Source organism: Lissotriton vulgaris, chromosome 5 (genome assembly GCF_964263255.1).
Source record: "Lissotriton vulgaris chromosome 5, aLisVul1.2, whole genome shotgun sequence".
Lineage (NCBI taxonomy): Eukaryota > Metazoa > Chordata > Amphibia > Caudata > Salamandridae > Lissotriton > Lissotriton vulgaris.
In genome coordinates, this window is record NC_141693.1 from 1,096,618,149 (window position 1) to 1,096,641,463 (window position 23,315).

Below are 23,315 nucleotides of genomic sequence, written 5' to 3' on the forward strand. Positions count from 1 at the left end.
CGGACAGTGCGCTGAAGCGCTTCAAGGACTCCAGGGCTACGGCCAACGCCGGCAAACTTCCGCCGCTTTTATGGCCAAGGAAGGGGCGCCCCCTTGCGTCCAGCTCGCCACAGGCTGCAGAACCAACGTCAACGCGGTCACGGACGTGGTAACCGCTGTGGCAGTGCCGGGGGACACCGGCAAGGTCAGTCCACACCGCCCCCGCAGGGTTCGCCATTACCTCCTTCACTGGCGCTCTATCACATCGGCCAGGCGGCTGCTGCAAATCGTCCGAATGGGCTACTCCCTCCCCTTCGAGGCGACCCCTCCAGCCATGCCACCGCAGTACCACCGCATGTCGGGGGATCACTTGCGACTTCTCCAGGAGGAAGGTACGGCCCTCTTGGCCAAGGGGGGTGGCTAGCGCGTTCCTGGGCCAGAAGTAGGTTGTGGTTGCTATTCCCACTACTTTCTGGTACCCAAGAATGGCAAAGGAGGCCTACGCCCTATCTTGGACCTACGGAGCGTCAACTGCTTCCTCCGGAAGGAAAAGTTCAAGATGCTGGCTTTGGCTCAGGTCCTAGCTACCCTGGACCCCGAAGACTGGATGGGAGTGTTGGACTTGCAGGACGCTCATTTCCACATCCCCGTCCTGCAGGCCCACCGGCGTTACCTGCAGTTCACGGTAGGTCATGAGCACTTTCAGTTTACCGGGCTCCCCTTCGGACTTACCAGTGCTCCACGGGTGTTCCCAAAAGTGATGGCGATGGTCGCAGCTCATCTGCGCAGATAGGGAAGACTGAAACCCCTTATCTCGACGATTGGTTGTTGAAGGGGGACTCGCCCCAGACAGTAGTCTCCCACCTCCAGACTACGGCCGACCTCCTGCACTCGCTGGGGTTCTCCATCAACGTGCCGAAGTCACACCTGTGCCCCTCTCAAAAGCTCCTTTTCATCGGAGCGGTTCAGGACTCAGCGCAGTTTCGGGTTTATCCCCCCAAACAGAGGGTTCTGGATATTCAGGCTCTGATTCCGATCTTTCAGCCTTTATCCCGAGTCTCGGTCAGATTGACGCTGCAGCTCCTGGGGCTGATGGCCTCCTGCATCCTTCCGGTGCATCATGCCAGGTGGCGGATGCAGGCTCTGCAGTGGGACCTGAAGTTTCAGTGGGCACAGCATCAGGGCAATCTGTCCGACCACGTCCGGATCTCAGAGGGCACTGCTAGACAGTTGCAGTGGTGGCTCACGAACCGCGATTGGGTCAGCGGCAGATCTCTCTCTCCCTACCTCAACCGGAGCACGTAGTGGTGACTGATGCGTCCCTCCTGGGATGGGGGAGAGGGAGGTCAGAGGTCTCTGGTTTCCGGCGGAGTCCCGGCTCCACATCAACCTTCTGGAGCTGCGGGCGATCCGGCTTGCACTGAAGGCATTCCTTCCCTCTGTCAGGGGAAGTGTAGTGCAGGTATTCACGGACAACACCAGCGCCATGTGGTACTGCAACAAACAAGGCGGGGTGGTGGTGTGGACCCTTTAGGAGGCTCTGCTCCTCTGGACATGGCTGGAACATCAGGGCATCACCCTGATGGTTCAACGCCTGGCAGGTTCCCTGAACGCCAGGGCGAACAAACTCATCCGCCGGTGCATGATGGATCACGAAGTGGAGAGAGCCTTGGTTAGATCTATTCGCCACCGAAGAGAACGCTCAATGTCATCAGTTCTGCGCGTTGGAATTTCCAAGGCGGCACTCGCTCGGAGGCGCTTTTCGTCGCGAGTGGGGCTGCGGTCTGTTGTACGCCTTTCCGCCTATACCACTTCTGCCCAGAGTGCTGATGAAGATCAGGCGTGACCGGGCCCAAGTCATCCTTGTGGTTCCGAACTGGGTTCGAAGGTTTGGTATCCCGAGCTACTCAGCATGTCAGTCGATCCCGCGATTCGTCTGCCTCTTCAGGAGGACCTTCTGTCGCAGCAGCAGGGGACGGTCCTCCACCCGAACCTGTCCAGCCTCCACCTCCATGCGTTGAGATTGAGTGGCGACAGTTGAGACCATTTGACTTGCCTCCTGAAGTCTGTGATGTAATTCTGGCAGCCAGGCGTCTCTCCACAAACTCGGTATACGCCTGCAGGTGGAACAAATTTGTGGCATGGTGCACAGCAAAGGCTGTGGATCCTCTCTCTGCCCCCTTTCAGAGGTTCTCCTCTTCCTTCTTTCTCTTGCCCAGCAGGGCTCTGCTCTGGGCACTATCAAGGGATAACTCTCTGCCATTTCTGCCTTTTTGAGGCTTCCTGATCAGCCTTCTCTTTTCAAGTCCCCTGTTGTAAATACATTCTTGAAGGGCATCACACACATGCTTCTTCCTATTCCTTTCGTGATGCCTCAGTGGGACTTGAACCTTGTTCTAACCTACCTGATGTGCGTTCCTTTCCAGCCACTTCACAATTGCCCTCTCTGTCTTCTGACTCTTAAGACCGCATTCCTGGTTGCCATCACCTCTGCCAAGAGAGTGAGTGAGCTCCAGGCTCTATCTTCTAAACCTCCTTTCCTTTCTGTCCATCCGGACAAAGTTGTTTAAAGAACGCCTCCTTCTTTCCTGCCCAAGGTGGTTACGGCCTTTGACATCGGGCAGTCCATCACCATGCCCACCTTCTTTCCGCCTCTGCATCCCTCGAAAGAGGAAGAGAGGCTCAACTGTCTGGACCCAAAACGTGCGCTCTCCTTCTACCTTGATCTCGCATGCCAGTTCCGGGTGGACGACCAGCTCTTTGTTGGTTACGTGGGCGCAAAGAAGGGACGGGCGGTGCACAAACGGACCATCTCTCGGTGGGCCGTGTTGTGCATCAAGGTCTGTTACTCCTTGGCTAGAAAGGAGCCCCCTGTTGGGCTGAGGGCCCATTCCACTCTGGCCACGGCGGCTTCTACTGCCCAGGGTCGGGGAGTCCCCTTGCAGAACATCTGTTGGGCAGCTACGTGGGCCTCGCTGCACACGTTTGCTAGACACTACAGCCTGGACAGCCAAGTCCGGAGAGATGGCTTTTTCTGCCGTTCCGTTCTTCAGGACTTTCTGGTGGGATCTTGGTTTGCAGACCCACCACCGGGGTTGGTATTGCTGGGGTATCTATTCTAAGGTAAGGAATCTAATACTAACCTGTTTCTTTCAGATGCACAAGGTACCTACCTTCGGTAACGATATATCTGTAAGAAACAGTAGTTAGTGTTAGATTCCTTACCGCCCCACCCATCCTCCCTGTTCTGCAAACCGATATCTAGGGTGAGGTATTTCCCTTTGAGGGCCCAAGTTTTGATGGCAACAGTGTCGGTCTCTGGCATGACTCTGCGTTCCTGGCGCCCAAAGCTATGTACAAGAACTGACGTCAGCGCGCGAAGGCAGCGTCTAAGTACTCGGACGACATCCCGGCGACCACGACGACGGACGCGAAGCCGCAGCCGACGCCTACCAACGCGCAAGGGTACTGCTACACAAAATTTTCCGGATCCAGTCTGACGCCTGGGGATATTCTAAGGTAAGGAATCTAACACGAACTACTGTTTCTTACAGATATATCGTTACCGAAGGTAAGTAACTTGTGCTTCTGATTACCTTGCCAGGATGAAACATAAAAGAACGTTCGTTTAGTACTAGTAAAGGCAGCTAGCTGGCTAACTGGTACATTTACATTTCACAGCAGCCATGCTTGAAAATGAATTTATCCACTTATAGTTGGTTTTCAGGCCAGCAGCTTCTACGTGACCGTTAAAGATGTCGAAACGGACAGTTCCATGGCTTAGTCTGTGCAATGGTCTCTTTAACTGCAGAAGTTACATCATCCTCTTCCCATATACATTGACAATAAATGCTCCACCCAACCCTCTTCAGATGTCTTACTTCCTGTTCTTATAGCCCCACCATGAACATCTAATCACACAAGTCTCCAGAATTTCTGTGCATAATAAATGGAGATTACCACCACATTTCATCCCAATTCCTTTCAAGTAATAACACTTTATTCTGCTTTATACTTGCTTTGTAATTCCTAAAAATGCCTTAATGACTACCATCAACATATGAGATGCTAGCCCATGTCATTTTCTTTAACTTCTTTTACAACTCCTGACATTGAGCAACACAAAGCAGAAGGCTTTATGGAGGTGATATCCCAACTTTCTTTTAAACAAATGACCAAGTCTTTTATTGTCGCTTCATAATTAATAGGGTTACTGGTTGAGTAGACCTTGATGTTTAGACAATGCATTTTTGCGGATCTAACAAGGTTTGAATATGATGGGCGCTTATTTGAACCATAAAGTATATATTGAATCTCTCTCTAGTTAGCATTTCAAGCTTAATTCAGGCGCTTAAGGCAAGATGATTACTTTCTATCAGTGCAAGTGGTTGAAAATCCCAAATTAAAGGTAGCTGTCACACTTTAACAAATATATAGCCTATCAGACCCTTTAGATTTCCAAGTTTGAATGTCTGAGTTGCTGGGGAGTCAAGTTAGAAGCGTACATCCAGATTGGAAATTCCAGCTCTCCAGATATTTTTGCATTGACTTTTCTATCTTCGAACATTTGCACTTGGGAAAATTTGCCTGCAGGATTGATTAAGCGTTTTAACAGTTCAGCAAAATTGACTTTTTCCTGAAAGAATTTCAGTCTCAACATTGTAATCATCGCATTGGCAAATAGTGAACAAATCTGGTGAAAATTGTTCAGGAATTTCCTTGGAATGCCTGTACACATTTATAAATAGCTTACTCTCTAATGCTGCCTTAATAAGAAACACATCAATCTTTTCAGGAATGTCTGAGAGACCTCTTAAGCATTCTGGGTTGATACTAAGGTAATTAGCCCACAGAGTTGAGTCCTGAATTGTTTGGAACTGGGTCATTACAGATTTGAATAAAATGGGGTGTTAGGTTGGGGGGTGAATTATCCTAATCAAGATCACTTAGTTTAATGAGCTCTGACCATGCAAGACCCTCTTAACTTATATATTTGAGTCTGACACTCACTTAATAAAAGTGTGCATATTATCCATTTCCTGATCTACTAACCGATGTGAGTGATTCCTACTTAGTGCTTTTGAGGGGAAATTATTTGTCTTCACTCAAGCCCTGCGTTAAAGTTCAAAAAAGACTTGTATACAGGGGTTGAACTTCAGACGTTAGCACTATTCTGATCCCGTGAGAAGACCGTTCTTTTTACCCGACTAGGATAATTCTCCTAATCACATGAGAGAACAGTATGACCATAGTTATTTCACTAGCCAATTTCCCTTCCATAAATGCTATTTGCTGTATGTAGCTTTTAGGGAGGGACAGTTTGAATTTCCCCAACATTTAGAATCTATGTAGTAGTTTCATCTTCCTCCCTTTTCCCTCCTTTTAGTATATCGAAATATAGTATTAATGAATCATCCTGCAATTTTGAACCCTCAATAAACTTAACCATCTTTTGAGAAGGACTCATCTTAAAATTTAGTCATCTTTTCCTTTGTAAGCTTTGGAGATCCCCTTTGGTTACCTTTCTCCCCCTGTTGTATAACTCCGATGAAAGATTGGGTGAGGTGCTACCCAGGGGGGAACCCCCTTTGCCATTTTGGATGTACCGGGCAGCGGTTCTGGGGCCTTATAAACGGTTGTAAGGTTGTTTGCAATTATCACCCTTTTGCCTTTTACAGGAGTTTGTATTTGTATTGTAGGCATACCAGTCTTTGACTGTACAGGTACCTTAAAACTCTTATTACAATCTCCCACCTGCTTCCCTACAAATAAAAGGGTTTTTTTATGGATATTTCTTAGATTATTCCTTTTACTTTCCCTTCGGTTAGCTTCGGTTATCCACAGACTTGGTGTACTTGACTATTGTCTAACAGCCAGAGCTAGGAGTACCGCTTCCACACTGATCCCACCAACCTGCACCTGTCTTAAGATAGATGCTCCCTACATACCAACTTGGTTCTCCATGATGTGCACGCCCAGGAAGCAGATCAAGACAAATTTCATAGCCTGCGGGAAGCTCTGTTTCACAAATTGCAAGTACTATTGTGGTTGTCCCCCACTCCTTTCAGGTGATAATATCACAAGAAAGTACAGAACGGCTGGAGGTGGACTTCGACTTGAAGGTTCCACCTTACAAAGTAACTATGATGCCCCTTCATTTTTTTTTTTTTTTTAAAGGACGGACAGTAGTCGTTTGTATCCAGGGTTGACGCCTGCTGTTACTGCCTTCAGAGGTTTGATGATCATTGCAAACACATTTTCTTTAAGTGAAAAATAATCCCACACCCAATAAGTATGCCTTCTCTCGCAGATTATTATCCAATGCACACAGCATATTCAAATAATATTTTATAAAAGCATCGAAAAGTACGTTTTGCAAAAATACAAAATAATGAGTAACCACGTTCGTCTTAAGTTTTAGAGCAATGGATCACCTTCATCCAGTTTCAGATTTATGAAAGTCCATGTACACAGTGAATGCAGTGGGCCTCAGTGATTAGCATTCAGGAGAATGAATACTCACCTTTTTGGGACTTCCCATTCCTGTGGTCTGGCAGCTACACCCGGAGGCCCTAAAACATCCAGTCGAAGAGACCAACTTCCCAGGCACAATAAAACAGATCAAGATAAGAATCGCGAAAGGAAAGAGGGGGGCCCTGGGCCTAACGGAATACCCCCAATTCTTTACAAGCAGGACCCAAATTATTGGGCAGAGCAACTGCACCCTCTCTTCAAGAATATCTGGGTGGCAGAACGAATTCCCAACTCTTGGAAGGTATCAATCATCGCCCTGATTTACAAAAAAGTCAACAAGAGCCTAGCAAAGAACTACAGGCTCATCGCTCTAATAGATATAGATGCCAAATATTTTGCGGGCCTTTTATTGGAAGAGCTCATCTAATGGGCATCAATGGAAAGTTTAATCCCCATTAACCGCATGCGCGCTAGCGGAATTCCGCTCCTGCGCTGAGATTTTTAAAAACGCATGTTACGTGACAAGCTGGGCTCGTCATCAGCGTGCGAGGAGGCTACGCCATGACGAGCACAGCTCGTCATCAGCGTGGAAGGGGTTAACCAGACAGGCTTTCAAAAATGCACAGGGACAATGACAAATAATCTTGCGCTCTCTCTTTTAACCCCCCTTGCATGCTGATGACTGCCCCCAGCCGTCATGCACTACGGCGCTCGTGTGCTGATGACGGCTGGGGGCAGTCATAAACCGACCCACTCGCGATTTTGCCGCACAGGCGCTGAATCGTGGCCGCATGCAAGGGGTTAATAGATGCCACAAACACTATTTGTCGGTTTTTATTGATTACTCACCCGCATTTGACAGTATAGACCGAGAGAAACTCTAGGCAAATTTATTAGGCTGAGAAATAGACCCAAACATTTTGAATCTATTAATTTTACTCCACTCAGAGACATGGATCCAAATAAAGCTGGGGACAGGCAATTGTTTATCAAGGGAAATCCCAACTAGAAAGGAGCTGAAGCAGGGTTGCGTCCTTGCCCCGACCCTGTTCAACCTCTTCATGTCAGACCTCTCTGCAGAGCTTGATAACTGCAGCCATCACACCAAAAAATCCTAGGGGGCCTTACACTGTCTAATCTTCTGTACGCGGACAATTTAATACTGGTTAGCTAAACCTCAGTAGGCCTCCAACACCTTATAAACACCACAAGCAACTTTTCCAAAAGGGACAGGCTAAGTATAAACCTAGAAAAATCAAAGGTGATGATATTGAATCAAAAATGCAAAAAACAACAACCTCGGTGGTCTCAACGAGACCAGAGGAAGGAGGTCGTTAAAGAATATAAATATTTGGGTATAATTTTCGACAGGAAAGGACAACAAAAAACGGCGATCAGAAACAGAGGGATATCTCTTGCCGTCGCATTAAAGAGCATCAAGCATAAAATAACTGGCCCAAACTTAATCCCTTTGCTAGAAGTATTACAAGCAAGATTACTACCGTCGATAACTTATGGCAGTGAATGTATGAGCGGGAGAGACAAGACCACCTTCGATAAGGTGGTGTGGCAAATATTATTCAACCTCCCACAGTACACTCGCCAGCGCAACTAAGACTTTAGTTCGGCCTCCACAAACGACACATAGTACGCAAGGGTGACTACTCCGAATGTTGGCTCAAAATAAAGGGAGCTGAGACAGGTACTTTGAACTCGTATCTATGGAAAGAGCTGGGAAGGAATAAAGACTGCCCAGCAATGGTCTATCTCCAGGCAGCATTAAGCTCTCTCGCACTAAAAGAACTCTGGGAAGCAATGGGACTCACAAATGTTTCAAGCAGCTCGTAAACAAAACAGTGAGGACACTATCACTGGAAGAAGATAAAACCACACTTACCAGGAGGGCCCATGGGTGGTTTGTCATCCAGAGCTATACCAGGTCTCTACCACAAGTGTGCCTGGGAACAGGGTTTTCACGGGCTGTGAAGGAATCTTTCTTGCAGTTGAAGATGGGAGTTATACCAGCAAAAGAACATCTCCCTCCATGTACACACTTGGAAATTACAACGAACTGTAGACTTTGCGGTAACCAAAAAGAGGATGTTTTGCATATACTGTGCTGCTGCAAAGGTCTAGAGAAAGAGCGAAGGCTATTACTAAAACAACCCTGGAACTAAAGACGCCTGCGAACTTGCCGACAAGCAGTAAAAGCCTGCTTTGCAGGAGGAGACATTTAATTAGCTTGCAGATTGGTACGTTTCATGAAAATAGCAAAAACCGTGCTAAATCCTCCTGCTAGTACACTGACTAAAAACGCCAAATCCAAAGTTCAACCCCAGAATCGTAATCCTTATCTGTTAAGCAGTCTTCTTGTCAGATTTCTTGTGAACTTTTAGGGTATAGTAAGTAGAGAAAGTATAAATTAATGTTTTTTAAATGGAAACCCCTGGCTTTCAATTTTTAATCTACGTTTGCTTAAAGAGATTTTACAATTTTCACTTGTAGTAAATAGTACTAACATAAAAGTATAAACACATTGTTAATTTTTAAACGGTTTTCAAACTAACCTCATTGTAATGAAATGAGTTGTTTTATGTGCTTTGTAAAGGTGTTTTCTTCTGTATTCTTACCTCAGTTGCAAAGATTTTTTATAAATCACGCAATAAATAATTTCAATCTTGCTCACAAGCTTCTGCAAATATTTACATCAAATCAGAGAGCATTGTGGGAGCATTATACGAAGCCTCTTATTGCTAAACTTTGAAAACGTGTGTACACAGTTTTATACTGGAACCACTGTCAGTAGTGCAGTAACAGCTTACAACATTCACTTGGAGCGCTCACCCTAATAAAGGCTTTTAATTAATCAACCATTAATGCAAGTTTGATCAGCATTAACATATGGGCAAACCTATTACCTCAACTGCAGACATTGCCCTTCCCTGATCCATAATAGGGTACTGCAAACTGACAGCCAAAGGATTAGTGCTGCAGGGTGTTGGGCCTACTTGTCCCAAGGACAAAATGCACATGAAAACTTGTTGCCCTTGACCCCAAACAATATGTCTTATTGAGACCAGGAGAGTCTGTAAGCAACAGTTCCTAATATTTTTCAAAACTTTAGGGTCAATCTTGGTCATCTTGAAACAGATACGTACAATCACAGGTAATTCTAGCAGAATGGGCAGCATATTGTGAACTGTTTAGAATAATACTTTGGTGTTGGGCCGAACTCTACCTCTACTTTTGTTTGGAGAAAAAAAAAGTTGTATTGTTTTATTTTGTAACTATCCCAATCAGAATTAAGTGAATGTACTGTCATAGAAATGGTACAGTACCCCTTTAATTATAAGCTGGCAGTCACTGCCAATATGTTCAGTCCCTGCGGATGCCATGCTCACAGGCCAGGAACCTAAGCAAACTGTTCAATGTACATCTTCGATTAAGCTCTTTTTTTCGTCCTGGGATGCTCCACTGCCTCCTTTTTTCCATGATTATAATACGTCCATTGATAGAGGAAAATAGGTGTTGAGGTGTCATAATTCATTACTATCGCTACTGCCCCTAGTTCAGCCATCAAATACTCTGGCCTAAGCTCTTACATCAAAGCGGTGTGTGGTGCAGTGCCTGGTTTGAGCAGTAATGAAGCGAGTGAGAGGTTCCCCTTCTAAAATGTAGTGTAAAGTAATCTGGTACCTGGGGATATAATTTGGTGGCAGTTTCTTCTTCAGTGAGTAGATGACTGTAGAACATGCGAAAGTGATTGTGGCTGCCCGACTGGTGCCCTGCATTGTTCTAGAGACTTTTGCCATTTCGTTGCCCAAGATCAGCCTCACCTTGGTCCTTCCTTTCTGTGGCCCCACCTTTCTGTGATCCAACCAGCCCTGATCAATTGCCCCATCTGTTTTCTCCATTTATGCTTCCTGGTAGAGATCAGCACTGCGGTTTTATCCAGTGCGTGACTTCAAAAGTCAGCATCTTTTGGCTCAGTTGGTTGTGGACAATTTCTGCCCTCCTATATTTTCTAGGGTCACCAGTTGCTGTCCGAATCCTGCACCCCAGAGTTCTGTACCATTGAGGGCTGGCAGTATTGCCTTACATTGGTGAACATTGAGTGTACCCTTCTCTGCTGACCGGCCAAATTAATTCCAGTTAAAGGAAACCACCCCACATACCACTTGCTCCAGCATTATTAACTATCAGTTTCATGTGAACGTCATTTGGCGGCTCCCATAATTTTGGTTTTCCTGTTTCCTGTTTTCTTAAAGTGGTAAAGATCACAGTTTTAGAGAGCCATGATTGTTTGAACAATAATGCTGAGTTTAGAGTTTGGATTCATATACTGTTGAGGTATTCCACTCGGGTGTTAAAATTGTGCTGCATTAAAGTTTGATTTGCCCTATCAGGGCCATCATCTTTGTCGCCATAGTGGAATATTCAGACATAACTGAGAAGAATTGCAAAAGCTCCCCGTGGTAAGCCTTAATGTCTTATTTTCTACACTTAGGTCTGGGGCTTGGTTTTGGTGTGGGTGCTTGCTGCATATAGATCTCATGCCAAATACCACCTTGTGGCAGAACAAAGCTTTTGTCATTGGATGTTGCAAAAGAAGTTGTGGCATCAGCTCCACTGTGCCACTTTGTTACAAGGCCAAACGCCACTGCATTAAATAAGCTTAGACTCACTGACACTGCATGGGGATGTATTGCTCGGCATTTATTGTGATGCACCAGGAGGGCATCTGGAAGGTGTGCATGCGTAGATGTCCATTGCCGGTCTGCTCAGCCTGTGCTACTTCGCCTTACACGCAGATTCACTTTGATACTATTTGTGTGGTTGCTGCCAAGTGCACGGTTTGTTCCACAGTGTCAGCCACCGTGACGTGTTCTGTTACAGACTGCAAACATTAGTGAACCGGATAAACCTTGTGGTCTTTTGGTAAGTGCTTTGATATCTCATGATATCTCATGCAACGGCCGCCTTGTTCTGGAGCAGCAGGTTTGGGAATGAAGCTAATGAAATGCCGAAAGATTCAACTAACCACAACTTAAAACTCCATACTAAATTATAATCCTACAGAGGAATCTTTAATTTTCAATTTTATAGTTTAATATTATGTAATTAAGATATGTTAATAATTTTTTATGGCATCACTAGACTAATTGCTTTTCTCCTACATCCCTCGATCTTTGATTTAACCTTAAACAAAAGAAATTATAGCCAATGTGGACTGGAGAATTCAATTTCATGAGATATTGAATTATTAAATTGTTTCATATTTGCTTCAAGAAATAATGATTTAGTGGTGGGATTTATGGTGTGCTGGATTTGTGTTTCTTATTATATATTTGCATTAAACAAAATTACGTTTCTGGTTCAGAGGAATAACTTCTGGAAGGATTGGGGTGGCTGAGAGCAGGTGAGAACCTGATGAGAATCTCCAAAGTGGTTAAGGAGAGAATCTAAATAGATGTTAGGTTGGTACTCATTTTTATGTTCTCAAATATTCAATATTTTAAATGTTATCTGCTTTTTGTTGCAACAGGTTTCCTCGATGAAGTGTGGTATTCTACCCATATCCCAAGAAGCCATGATCTTGGGAGATATTGCCTACTACAATTACCAGGGATGTCTTGATGAACAAGAAGAGAGAGGTCAACTACAAAAGGTTTTGGGACCAAGTTGCAAGGTACCTTATCTTTCCTATTTCGGGTTCATAGTTGCGAAAACTCATGTAGATTTGGTTAATTTGTTGTACTGTACATCTAATCAGATTAATTTGTACTTTTGTATATCTTAAATAACCCCATTCTTGCGTTTGGTAGGTGCTGGTGTTGCGGAACCATGGAGTGGTAGCGCTCGGAGAAACACTAGAGGAAGCTTTTCATTACATTTTCAATGCCCAGCTAGCGTGTGAAGTGCAGGTGAGATTTTAAGATCTAGAGATGATTCAATGACCAAATTCTAGTTTTAAGAATATCCCAAATGAATGCATGCACTGCATTTACCAATTTAAGTAAAATAGCTCAAATTAGAGACCCTTTGCTGTATTGTGAGATTGTCGAGCATGCTTTGGATTCCAAGCATCTGATCACTGCTCTGTCCTGATGGGCTGGCTGCAGGTGAACGGTCTACTTCCATGACTCATTCCTCAACCATAGGTGCCTGACAGCCAATCTCTCAGATGTTTGTTATTTTGAAGTGCTGCCTGGGGTTGCTTGACTGAGACGAGAGTTCAAAACTAGCTTTTGTTTCTTCTCGATGAAGAATGTTACGTATAATTATATTAGGAAGAGAAGGCGATTTGCCCTGAGACGGTTACATACTTGTGTTTCCTATTTCATTTGTGCTAGAATTAGCTGCCAGGATTATTACTACGTTGAGATCTTTCTGCCGATCTTTCTACATTGCAGATATGTGGTAATGTGGAGTGAGTCATGTTGCCTGATGGTTCGTCCTCTTTACTCTCTACGCAGGTTTCAGAGTAACTGTCTTGATCTGATTTGTCAGTTAAGTAGAATACTGTTCTTCTTTCCCAGGCATTGATGGTGAATGGGTCAGCCTTCACTTGTGAGGTCAACAGTGCATTGCCCCGCGAGGCCAAATGACTAATTCTTGCTGCTTACTTGGATCACTGGCCCTCTCTGATTGGCGGTGTGTCACTTTAGTTGAATCTATTGATCGCTGCCTGAGACATAGAAGGTTCTTGCTTCTTATCAATTTACGAAAACCTTGTTCCACATTGATATTAGTTATAGGAAAAGTTGTATTATAATTATGAATTTTGAGAGAATTGCTCCTTTGAGGTGGTGGGTCCACAGTGCATTTAATAAGCAAGGGAAAAGTAATTTTGGTGGTCCAAGTTCTCCTGTTGCAGAGCTGATCCTGACACATGCAGACAAGGTGGCCAACTTGATGTATACCACACGCTTTGGCTGCAGTATCTAAAAGTGACTATTAGGTATAGATTCCTTACCTTAGAATTACCTTCAGGCGTCTGACTGAATTTGGAGAATTATTTCTCAGCAGCACCCCTGTGCGTCAGTAGGTGGCGTTAGTCGACTCAGAGTTCGGCGTCGTGGTGCAGCATGTCAGTTCTTTCTTTTTCCGCGCCAGCTAGCGCAGATCCGGAGAGAGTGGAACGCGTAGTCAATTTTTCACTAGTGATTTTTCGACTTTTATAGACCTCTTTTTCGAGGATGTCCCATCGACGGACCGGCTTCAAGCCTTGTGACTCTTGTCACAAGTTGATGTCAGTCACGGACCCGCACCTGGCGTGCCTTTGGTGCCTGGAGCGCAACCACGACTCAAAGTTGTGCTCCGTCTGTCGGGCCATAAACTCGAAGTTTTTGCTGGAGCAGTCCCAAAAGCTTCTAGAGGGGGTCAGGATCTGCCATCCCCTCCCCCTCCCCCACTGGCACAACATCACGTCAGACAGGAGGGTTTTGCAGATAGTCCGAAGAGGCTACTTCCTCTCCTTCGCGACTACCCTCCCTCCATGCCACCAACACCCCATCGCATGTTGGAGGATCACTTGGCCCTTTTCCATCAGGAACTTACGGCTCTCTTGGCCAAGGGAGCTATTGAGGAAGTCCCTCTACCAGAGGTAGGTCGTGGTTGTTATTCCCACTACTTCTGGTGCCCAAGAAGGACAAAGGCCTGTGTCCTATCTTGGATCTCAGCGACGTCAACCGCTTCCACCGGAAGGAGAAGTTCAAAATGTTGACATTAGCTCAGGTCCTGTCTGCCCATGACCACGGAGACTGGATGGTAGCGTTGGACTTGCAGGATGCTTACTTCCACATTCCCATCCTGCCACCCTACAGGCAATACCTACGGTTCACAGTAGGCCACGAGCATTTTCAGTTTACCCTGCTCCCCTTTGGCCTTACCAACGCCCCTCAGGCGTTCACAAAAGTGATGATGGTAGTCGCAGCTCATCTGCGCAGATCGGGGGGGTTCCAGTCTTCCCCTATCTCGATGACTGGCTGTTAAAGGCGGGCTCGCCCCAGGCGGTCGTCTCCCACCTCCAAACAACGGCGGACCTCCTGCATTCGCTGGGGTTCACTATCATTGTGTCAAAGTTGCACCTGATTCCCTCTCAGAAGCTCCTTTTCATCTGAGCAGTTCTGGATACAGCACAGTTTTGGGCTTATCCTCCTGATCAGCGAGTCTGGGATATTCAGGCTATGATTCCAATGTTTCAGCCTCCATCCCGGGTTTTGATGAGATTGACCTTGAGGCTGCTATGCGTCATAGCCTCCTGCATCCTGCTGGTGGACCATGCCAGGTGGCATATGCGGGCTGTGCAGTGGGACCTGAAGTTCCAGTGGGTGCAGCATCAGGGGAATCTTTCCGATGTCGTCCAGATCTCGGAGGGCCCTGCACACCTATTGCAATGGTGGTTAACGAACCAGGATTGGGTCAACCACAGATCCCTCTCCCATCCCCAACTTCTGGGATGGGGCAGCTACATGGGAGAGGCAGAGATTAGAGGCCTCTGGTCGCCGGCGGAGTCCGGGCTCCACATTAAACTTCTGGAGTTCCAGATGATTCATCTTGCAGTGAAAACCTTCCTTCTGTCAGAGGAAGAATAGTGCAGGTGTTAATGGACAACACCACAGCCATGTGGTACTGCAACAAACAGGGCGGGGTGGGGTCGTGGCTCTATGTCAAGAGGCTCTTTGCCTCTGGACATGGCTGGAATATCAGGGCATGTCCCTGGGGGGGTTCAACACCTGGCAGGTTCCCTGAACACCAGGGCAGACAAACTCAGCCGCCGGTGCATGATGGATCACAAATGGCGTCTTCACTCAAAGGTGGTGCAAGGTCTCTTTCAGGAGTGGGGAGAGCCTAGGTTATATCTGTTCGCCACCGAAGAGAACGTGCATTGTCAGCAATTCTGTGCATTGGAATTTCCAGGGTGGCATTCGCTCAGCGACGCTTTACGTCACAAGTGGAATTGCGGTCTTCTATACGCCTTTTCACCTATACCACTTCTGCCCAGTGCTGAAGAAGATCAAGCGTGACCAGCAGTCATTTGTGTGACTAACGGATTGGGCACAAAAAGTCTGGTGTCCCAAGCTCTTGAACATGGCCATTGATCCTCCGATCAGACTGCATCTTCGGGAGGATCTTCTGTCACAGCAACAGGGGACAGTCCTCCACCTGAACCTGTCCAGCCTCCACCTCCTTGCCTGGAGATTGAGCGGTGACAGTTGAGCGTTTTTGACCTTCCTCCCGAAGTCTGTAATGTCATCTTGCCAGTCAGGCATCCCTCCACTCAAACGGTATACACCTGTAGATGAACAGATTTGTGGCATGGTGCACAGCAAAGGCTGTGGATACCCTTTCTGTCCCTCTTTCAGAGGTTCTCCTCTTCTTTCTTTCTTTGGCCCAGCAGGACTCTACTCTGGGCACCCTTAAAGGCTGCCTTTCAGCCATTTCGACCTTTCCTCGCCTTTCTGACCAGCCTTCTCTTTCAAGGTCTCTATTGAAAATAGATTTCTTAAGGGCATTACTCCACTTCTATCCCTTTCATAATGCCCCAGTGGGACTTGAACCAGGTCTTAACTTACCTTATGCGTGCTCCTTTCGAGCCACTAAATAATTGTCTTCTCAGACTCATGACCTTAAAGACTGCTTTTCTGGTTGCCATCACCTCTGCTTGCAGCGTGAGTGAGCTTAAGGCTCTTTCTTCTAAACCTCCTTTCCTTGCTGTTCATCCTTACAAGGTTGTCCTTCAAACTAGACCTTCTTTTCTTATCAAAGGGGTTACCTCTTTCTATACAGGACAGACCATCACTTTGCCCACCTGCTTCTCGCCCCCGCACCCTTCAAAGGAGGAGGAGAGACTCCACCGTCTGGATCGAAAACGTGCATTATCCTTTTATTTGGATCGCCTAAACAATTCCGGGTGGAAGATCAACTCTTTGTTGGCTATGTGGGTGCCAACAAAGGTCAGGCTGTACAAAAACAGACCCATCTCTCGATGGGTCGTCCTTTGCATTAAGATCTGCTACTCCTAGGCGAAACAGGAGCCTCCGGTAGGACTGGGCGTCCAATCCACCAGGGCAACGGCAGCCACTACTGCTTTGTGACGTGGAGTCCCCCTTGGTGACATAATCAGGCAGCAACGTGGGCATCACTGCACACGTTCACTAAGCATTACTGCCTGGATAGTCCAGTCCGGAGAGACGGCTTCATTGGCCGTTTTGTCCTCCATGATTTTCTAGTGTGAACTCTCCATCCAGGATTTTGTAGTGTGAACTTAGTTCACAGACCCACCTCCGGGGTTTGTTGTTGCTGGGGTATCTATTCTAAGGTAAGAAATCTATAACTAATAGTCTATTTCAGATGAACAAGTTACTTACCTTTGATAACAATATATATGTTAGAGACATATATTAGTTATAGATGACCGCCCTACCCATCCTCCCAGTTCTGTGAACTGACTTCAAGAGTAAGGGACTCCCTTTCAGGTCCCTAGTTTTATGCACCAGTGGTCCGTGTCTTGCATGGATCTGGCCTTCTGACGTGGGATGTCGTTTAAAGAACTGACAACAACGTGCATGGGCAGTGTCTAAGTAGATACCTCAACGTCATCCCAGCGATCATGAGCCGATGAAGAACGCAAAGGCGACTGACGCCACCTTCCGCCGCGCAGGGGTACTGATGAGAAAAAATTCTCCGGATCCAGTCTGACGCCTGGGGGTAATTCGAAGGTAAGGAATCTATAACTAATAAAGTCTGTTACAGATATAGTGTTACCAAAGGTGAGTAACTTGTTCTTTGGCCCTATTCACGGTGGTTCCGGGGTATTGAAATGCACTTCAGTTTGTGTGCAAGGTCTCTATAGGTTTAAGGTTTGTAAAGGACATATTAGCCATAAGTGACATGCCTAAGAATACAGCTAAGGGTGGGTGTGGTGATAACCATACTAAGCACAACCCTGTTACCCAACAATCCCATCAATCTCTATGATTTGGGAAGGAAGTCCATTCAGTCACAAGATTGCCTTCTTCGAAGTGATACTCCGGTGCTTACAGGCCAGGGCTTTCGTTTTCCCCTATTCTGGAACTTGGACCACTCTTTAGTTGCCATCACAATACAACCTCTTGCATGATTTTCCAGTCTTTAATTGGACTGATTTAGTAAAGATCCACCTATATTGACTGTTTATTTTAGGCACTTCACTCAAACTCCTAGGCATAGGTACCATAAGTAGTTTAGTATGCTTTGCTATTTTCAAATTGCTAATGCTGTCCTGGTGTGGATAGTGTGGTGAAAAGATATCAAAGTGTGACATGTCTTCTGCTGTATTTGATGTTTTTACAATGTTCTGTCTTATGTGATTTCGATGTTTGGTGTGTTTGTAAGTGGATAGTGCTATTGTGAGCACCCTGATACCAGACTATGTAAAATGTCTGTGCTGTTGAATACAAGACTGAAGTTTTCGTCAGTGCATCATAGCATTTCACACAGTTTTGACCCAATGTTTATCTGGTTATTGTGAGCGTTTAGCATAAAATAAAAACTATGAAATACAATATCAACGATATAAAGAAATCACAGGCTGATTAATTAAATGCTTTGTTTGAATATGTTGGTTCATGTAGAATACCAGAAAATGTTATTATACTACACCTTAAAGTAATATTACTTACCCAAAATATTTGCTGAGTTAAAATATTTGGAATGATCACATTATAATTGGAATGTACATTTCATTGGTTAGGGTTTGTGACTGTCAGTTTCTAGAAAATGTGTATTGCTCTTATTTTCTACACACAGGGATGCTCTTGATCAGTTCTTTGCACCTAGTAGTCTAGAGGGATATGATGTTAAACAGTTTTTAATCCTTATTTTATTATTCTTGTTTTCCATAGAAATGTTAAAACTTATTGTTGTTTTCGTATATTTCAGGTTCATGCCTTGTCCGGTGCTGGTGGCATTGACAATCTTCTCATGCTTGACTTTGAGAAGTACAAGTCACTCACACACAATCTAGCAGCAACTGGAGGAGGAGGCGTTAATATGGCGTCTCAGCAGAAATGGAAAGTGGGTGAGCTGGAGTTTGAGGCACTCATGCGTATGCTGGATAACCTTGTAAGTGTACAAAGGTAAAATCAGTAATTGTTGGTATTTTGTCAGTATTAGCTGTTGATTTTGCTTGAAAGTAGGCAGGCCAGCAGGTGTCTTATGCTGTTACATGGCGGGTGACGAATGAAAGCTCCTGAACACCTTTTTATTATAGCATTTGCGACTCCTCTGCACATGACTCCTCTACCTTCCCCACCCTCCAAGTCCCCACTCTCGATAGCTATTATTTGCCCATTACCTGCCCTCACCATTCTTGAGGTATACAACATGAGCCGGAAGAAAGCCAGTACTGCTTCACCTTTCTCCACTGCCAACATCGTGATGAAGAGACAGGCTTGGACAAGCGGAAAGGAGGGAAGACTCTTGTAAGGACTGGGAAATGGTATTGGCCAATGCTGGACAGATAAAACAGCTCTGTGTTGCATGTTGAATTGCCATATTATGTTTTTCTCCACTATGCCCATTGTCACTCCTACTCAAAAGAAGGAGCAGAAAAAATATATATACAGGAGGAGGACGCCTGTGAAAGGGTAAGCCCTTCGCCGAGAAAGGCAGGACCTTTATTAAGAAACTGCAGGGAGAGGTACCGGAAAGGCTAATCCGGCGGGGAACGGCTTATGCGCTGACAAAAGCTGAAAACTTTCAGTAAGCGTTTCTAGTATTGAGTAGGGGGAGCAAAATGGATAACTGGTTTAAGGAGAGGGAGGAAGCAGCAAATGCCGTGTTTGATGAGAATGCTGTCAACACGAGCGGTCGTAATAGAAGACCGGTAATATCAGCTCCGGAATTAACTGTATAAACACAGATGCGCGGATTGGAGAAACTGAAGCAAACTGAAGTATCTAAATGGTGGGAAGTAAAAGCTCTAGAAAAGTACTTGGCAGTAGGAAGAGTCCTGAGGGGCCTGAGAGTATTAATTGCCCAACCTTTGAAAACCCCTACCCTGAAATGCTCCAGCAGTGGGCAGTAAACAGTGCAGAATCATTGCACAACATGATGAGAGTTTTGGTGAAGTACGCCAAACGGGACCATGAGAGAATCTTGGATGAAATTTAAATTGTGGAAAAGGAAATAGGCAAAATGGCGAGACCAGAAGATCTCAGTAAATTTGAAAAGGAACTGAATGTAATATTAAAAAAGCATGAACAGACCATCAGAGACCGAAATGCCACCAAATTCATCAGGGATAGACTGGACTATGGGAGAGGCCAGATATACACCTTTGCACGTCTATTTGACAACTTACGGCGCCAGAGACTATAAGGCGGTACAAAAGGGGGTGGTGATGGACGGAGCATCTGAACCAATCAAACACTCACACCCAGTCAACAGATCTGGGTTTAATCCATCACCGTTCTTTAGCCCACTCTGCCACCCCAGTTCAGACATGGCCAGATGCAAATCAGTCTGACCCTGTGCCTCATGGGAACAGTCCAGCCCGAACTGCCAAGCCATGCCTTCCCTGGACCGGATTCAAGCTTCCTAGGACCGGTTTCTGGCATTCCAGCCGTCTTCAGCCAGGCTTGCTTGAATCCAGTGGCAAAGTGAGCAAGGGACTCACGTCTGAGCATACCCTGCCAACTTATGGCAAACAAATCGGTACAAAAGGGGGTGGTGATGGACGGAGCATCTGAACCAATCAAACACTCGCACCCAGTCAACAGATCTGGGTTTAATCCATCACTGTTCTTTAGCCCACACTGCCACCCCAGTTCAGACATGGCCATATGCAAATCAGTCTGACCCTGTGCCTCATGGGAACAGTCCAGCCTGAACTGCCAAGCCATGCTATCAGGCAGCACAGGACAGGACAAAAGAGCATGTGAACAGTGTTAATTTTTGGAATATAGCTCGGAAGCAAGCTCCAATGTAAGTTCATAGCTTGACACAGAACCAGAGAATGGAGGTAGGAGTACAAGCAAGAATATAGAACCACAATACCCCCACTGCGCCCCCCCTACCCTCCAGTTGTTGAGGAATTGCATGTTAGAGGCATATGAGTTGCAGATTGCACACTGTGCATAGATCGCCACCTAGTGTTGGGTCCGGATGTTTGCAGTTTGTTGTTGTCCTGAAAAGTTCTTTGGAAGTCACGAGATAGGTGACTCCTCCTTTGGACCACATTGCGAATGGGTATCGGCTCCATCCCCAGATTGTTTTTTTCCCGCCATCGGGCTCGGATGTGTTTCCTGCGCTCCGGTTTGGAACCAAATCTCCTTTGGAGCGCAATCCTCACCCAGTTCGATGGTATAGTTTCGATCGCGCTCCACATCGACGTGATTCTTTACCACTTCAAAGTCTTCGATTCCGGTCATCGACGAAGGCCTTCGGGCCTACCTAGGCCTTACTTTCTGGCTCATGGAAAGGACGCCATTTAAAAAATGTCCTGGATGTGGGTCGAAGTTTCCCCACACCGACCTACATGAAGTGTGCAACCTTTGCCTCTCACCGGAGCACGAGGCCAAAGACTGTTCCGCTTGTGCCTCCTTCCACTCCAAGAAGGCGATCCGGGCCCGACGATCTCTAAGAACAATGGCTCGCTTGTTAGCTCCGATCGCTGAGGACTTCTTCGAAGAGGGCGTCGACGTGCCAGAACACCAGCAGGCTGAAGAGAGTAGCAGCTCCTCAGACGCCGAAGACTCAGACTTCGAGGAAGTCACTCCAGCTCAACGGGTGGTAAGTAAGATCGTCTACCCCAGCCCTTCCACGACACCCTCTAAAAAGTCTTCGGGCACACCCTCACCTTCAGGCCCGGGTGCACACCGAGAGACTGCTTCCCACGCCCCGCCTTCGGATCAGGCAAAGAAGCCCATTAAGCCTTTAGGCGGCTCTGGCTCGAGCCAGCCTATCCCCAGTGCTGATCCTATACCGACACCGAAGAAAAAGCCATCTTCCTTAACCACACCGACCATTGCTCTGACACCTAAGCACACGGCGCCAAAGACTGGCAGCGGCCCTTCAATGCCGAAACCGCATTCGGAGCCGACTAAAAAACCGCCTAAAGCTCAAGAACACGCTTCGGAACCGAAAAAACACCCGGAACCGAAGAAACGGGTTCAGGTAAAGGACATTTCAAAAGGGCACACTTCTAAACCAGCTACTGACTCGGTGCCGAAAAAACCTACGGAGCCGAAAAGCTCGACGCCGAAGGATCTGCCCTATTTAGAGGAACTTTTCACACCTGATCCTAACCAAAAAAGTTTTGTAAAGGATCCTAAGACTGGTCAATTGACTCTGTTCCAAGAAGAGACCACTTGATGACCCAGCACCTCCTCCTCCTCCAAAGAAGAGAGACATTGCAACCTCTCCATTAAGGGTCCCTTCTCCAACACCTCCCCATACTGTTCCTCCTCCTACACCTCACCATTCACCTACACCACCCCCTAATCCAGACGATGATGTAGACACAGACTCTGATGACACAGGTGTGGGTGCACATGACCCAGCAGGGACCAATAGTCTCCCTCAGTCACCTAAGTCATGGGATGATTACAACACCCCTGATGTGCCTTATGTCCCACAAGACGATATATACCCTTCTAGGCCTTCCTCACCAGAGGATACTAGTCCAAAGACCTGCCAATATCATGGGGTGGACTTACACACCGATGCGGTGGAGGAAGATTTCCTACTAGACACTTTTGATAACACACAAAGGTCTACTGCCAATTTGCCAATGCTTAAGTGTTACATCGAACACGCAACAGAGGTTTTTAATGACCATGTCAGGGCTAGGGTCCTAAATCCTCGCATTGAGAAAAAATATAAAGCTCCACTACAGATCCAGTCTATATTAAAGGTCCAGCACCATTAGACTCTTTAGTAGTGTCCAGTAGTGTCTAATTCACGTAAACGTGCTTATTCTCAGAAATCAGGTGAGGTTTACCATCAGACAAAGAATCCAAGCTACTTGACACCTCCGGTAAAAGATTAGCGTCACAAGCAGCTAATATCTGGCTCATTGCCAACACCCAAGCGTTCCTGGCCAGATATGACTGGGCACATTATGATGAACTAGAGTCCATAATGCAGCATCTACCAGAGAAATAAAAAATAGGGCCAATGAACTTATACAGGCAGGAAGGTAAAAATATTACTAATACTTCCATTTGTTGTCCCCTAGATGCTGCAGATACCGTCTCAAGGGCAATCAATACCAGCACCCTTCTACGTAGACCTGCTTGGCTACGTATCTCAGGTTTTAAACCTGAGGTACAAAACTCCATCCTTAATCAGCCATTTGATGACACATTTATCTGGCCCAAATGTTGACGTGTCTTTAGAAAAGATGAAAAAAGACACTCATACAACAGAATATATGGGAGCCTTGCAGCTGCAAGCTCCCAGAGGTTCTTTTCGTCGCTCATCATACAGAGGCAACACTAGAGGCTACTCCTCGGAAAGTCCCTCCACTTCTTACAAAACACCTAGCCAATCCACATTCACTAAGGGCTACCAGAGAGGGGGTTACAGGGGTAACAACAACAAAGGCAGAGGCAAAACCAACAACTCCCGCTCTGCCTCTACCCCTACTAAATGACTTTCCTCTTCTTCCCCCCCAACATTCCACTCCTGTGGGGTTAAGACTGCAACAATTTCTTCCTGCCTGGACCAACATCACATCAGACAGGTGGGTGTGACACATTATTCAGTCAGTTTACAGTCTAGAACTAACATCTACCCCCCAAACATACCACCCAAACAGCGCCCAATGTCACAAAAACATCTATCCCTATTAAAGCAAGTACTAGTATCTCTTC

The 23,315-nt window shown here is 46.2% G+C and overlaps 1 protein-coding gene across 10 annotated transcripts in view; it reads left to right on the forward strand.

The window, feature by feature from the left end:
* ADD3 (adducin 3) overlaps positions 1-23,315 on the forward strand; it is a 462,930-nt gene that overhangs the window by 324,657 nt on the left and 114,958 nt on the right. For all 10 annotated transcript variants that reach the window (XM_086922758.1, XM_086922761.1, XM_086922760.1 and 7 more), the window contains 3 exons: positions 11,999-12,142; positions 12,279-12,377; positions 18,379-18,561. In XM_086922758.1, coding sequence (XP_086778884.1) covers positions 11,999-12,142; positions 12,279-12,377; positions 18,379-18,561 — 426 coding nt within the window. The remainder of the gene's footprint in view (positions 1-11,998; positions 12,143-12,278; positions 12,378-18,378; positions 18,562-23,315) is intronic.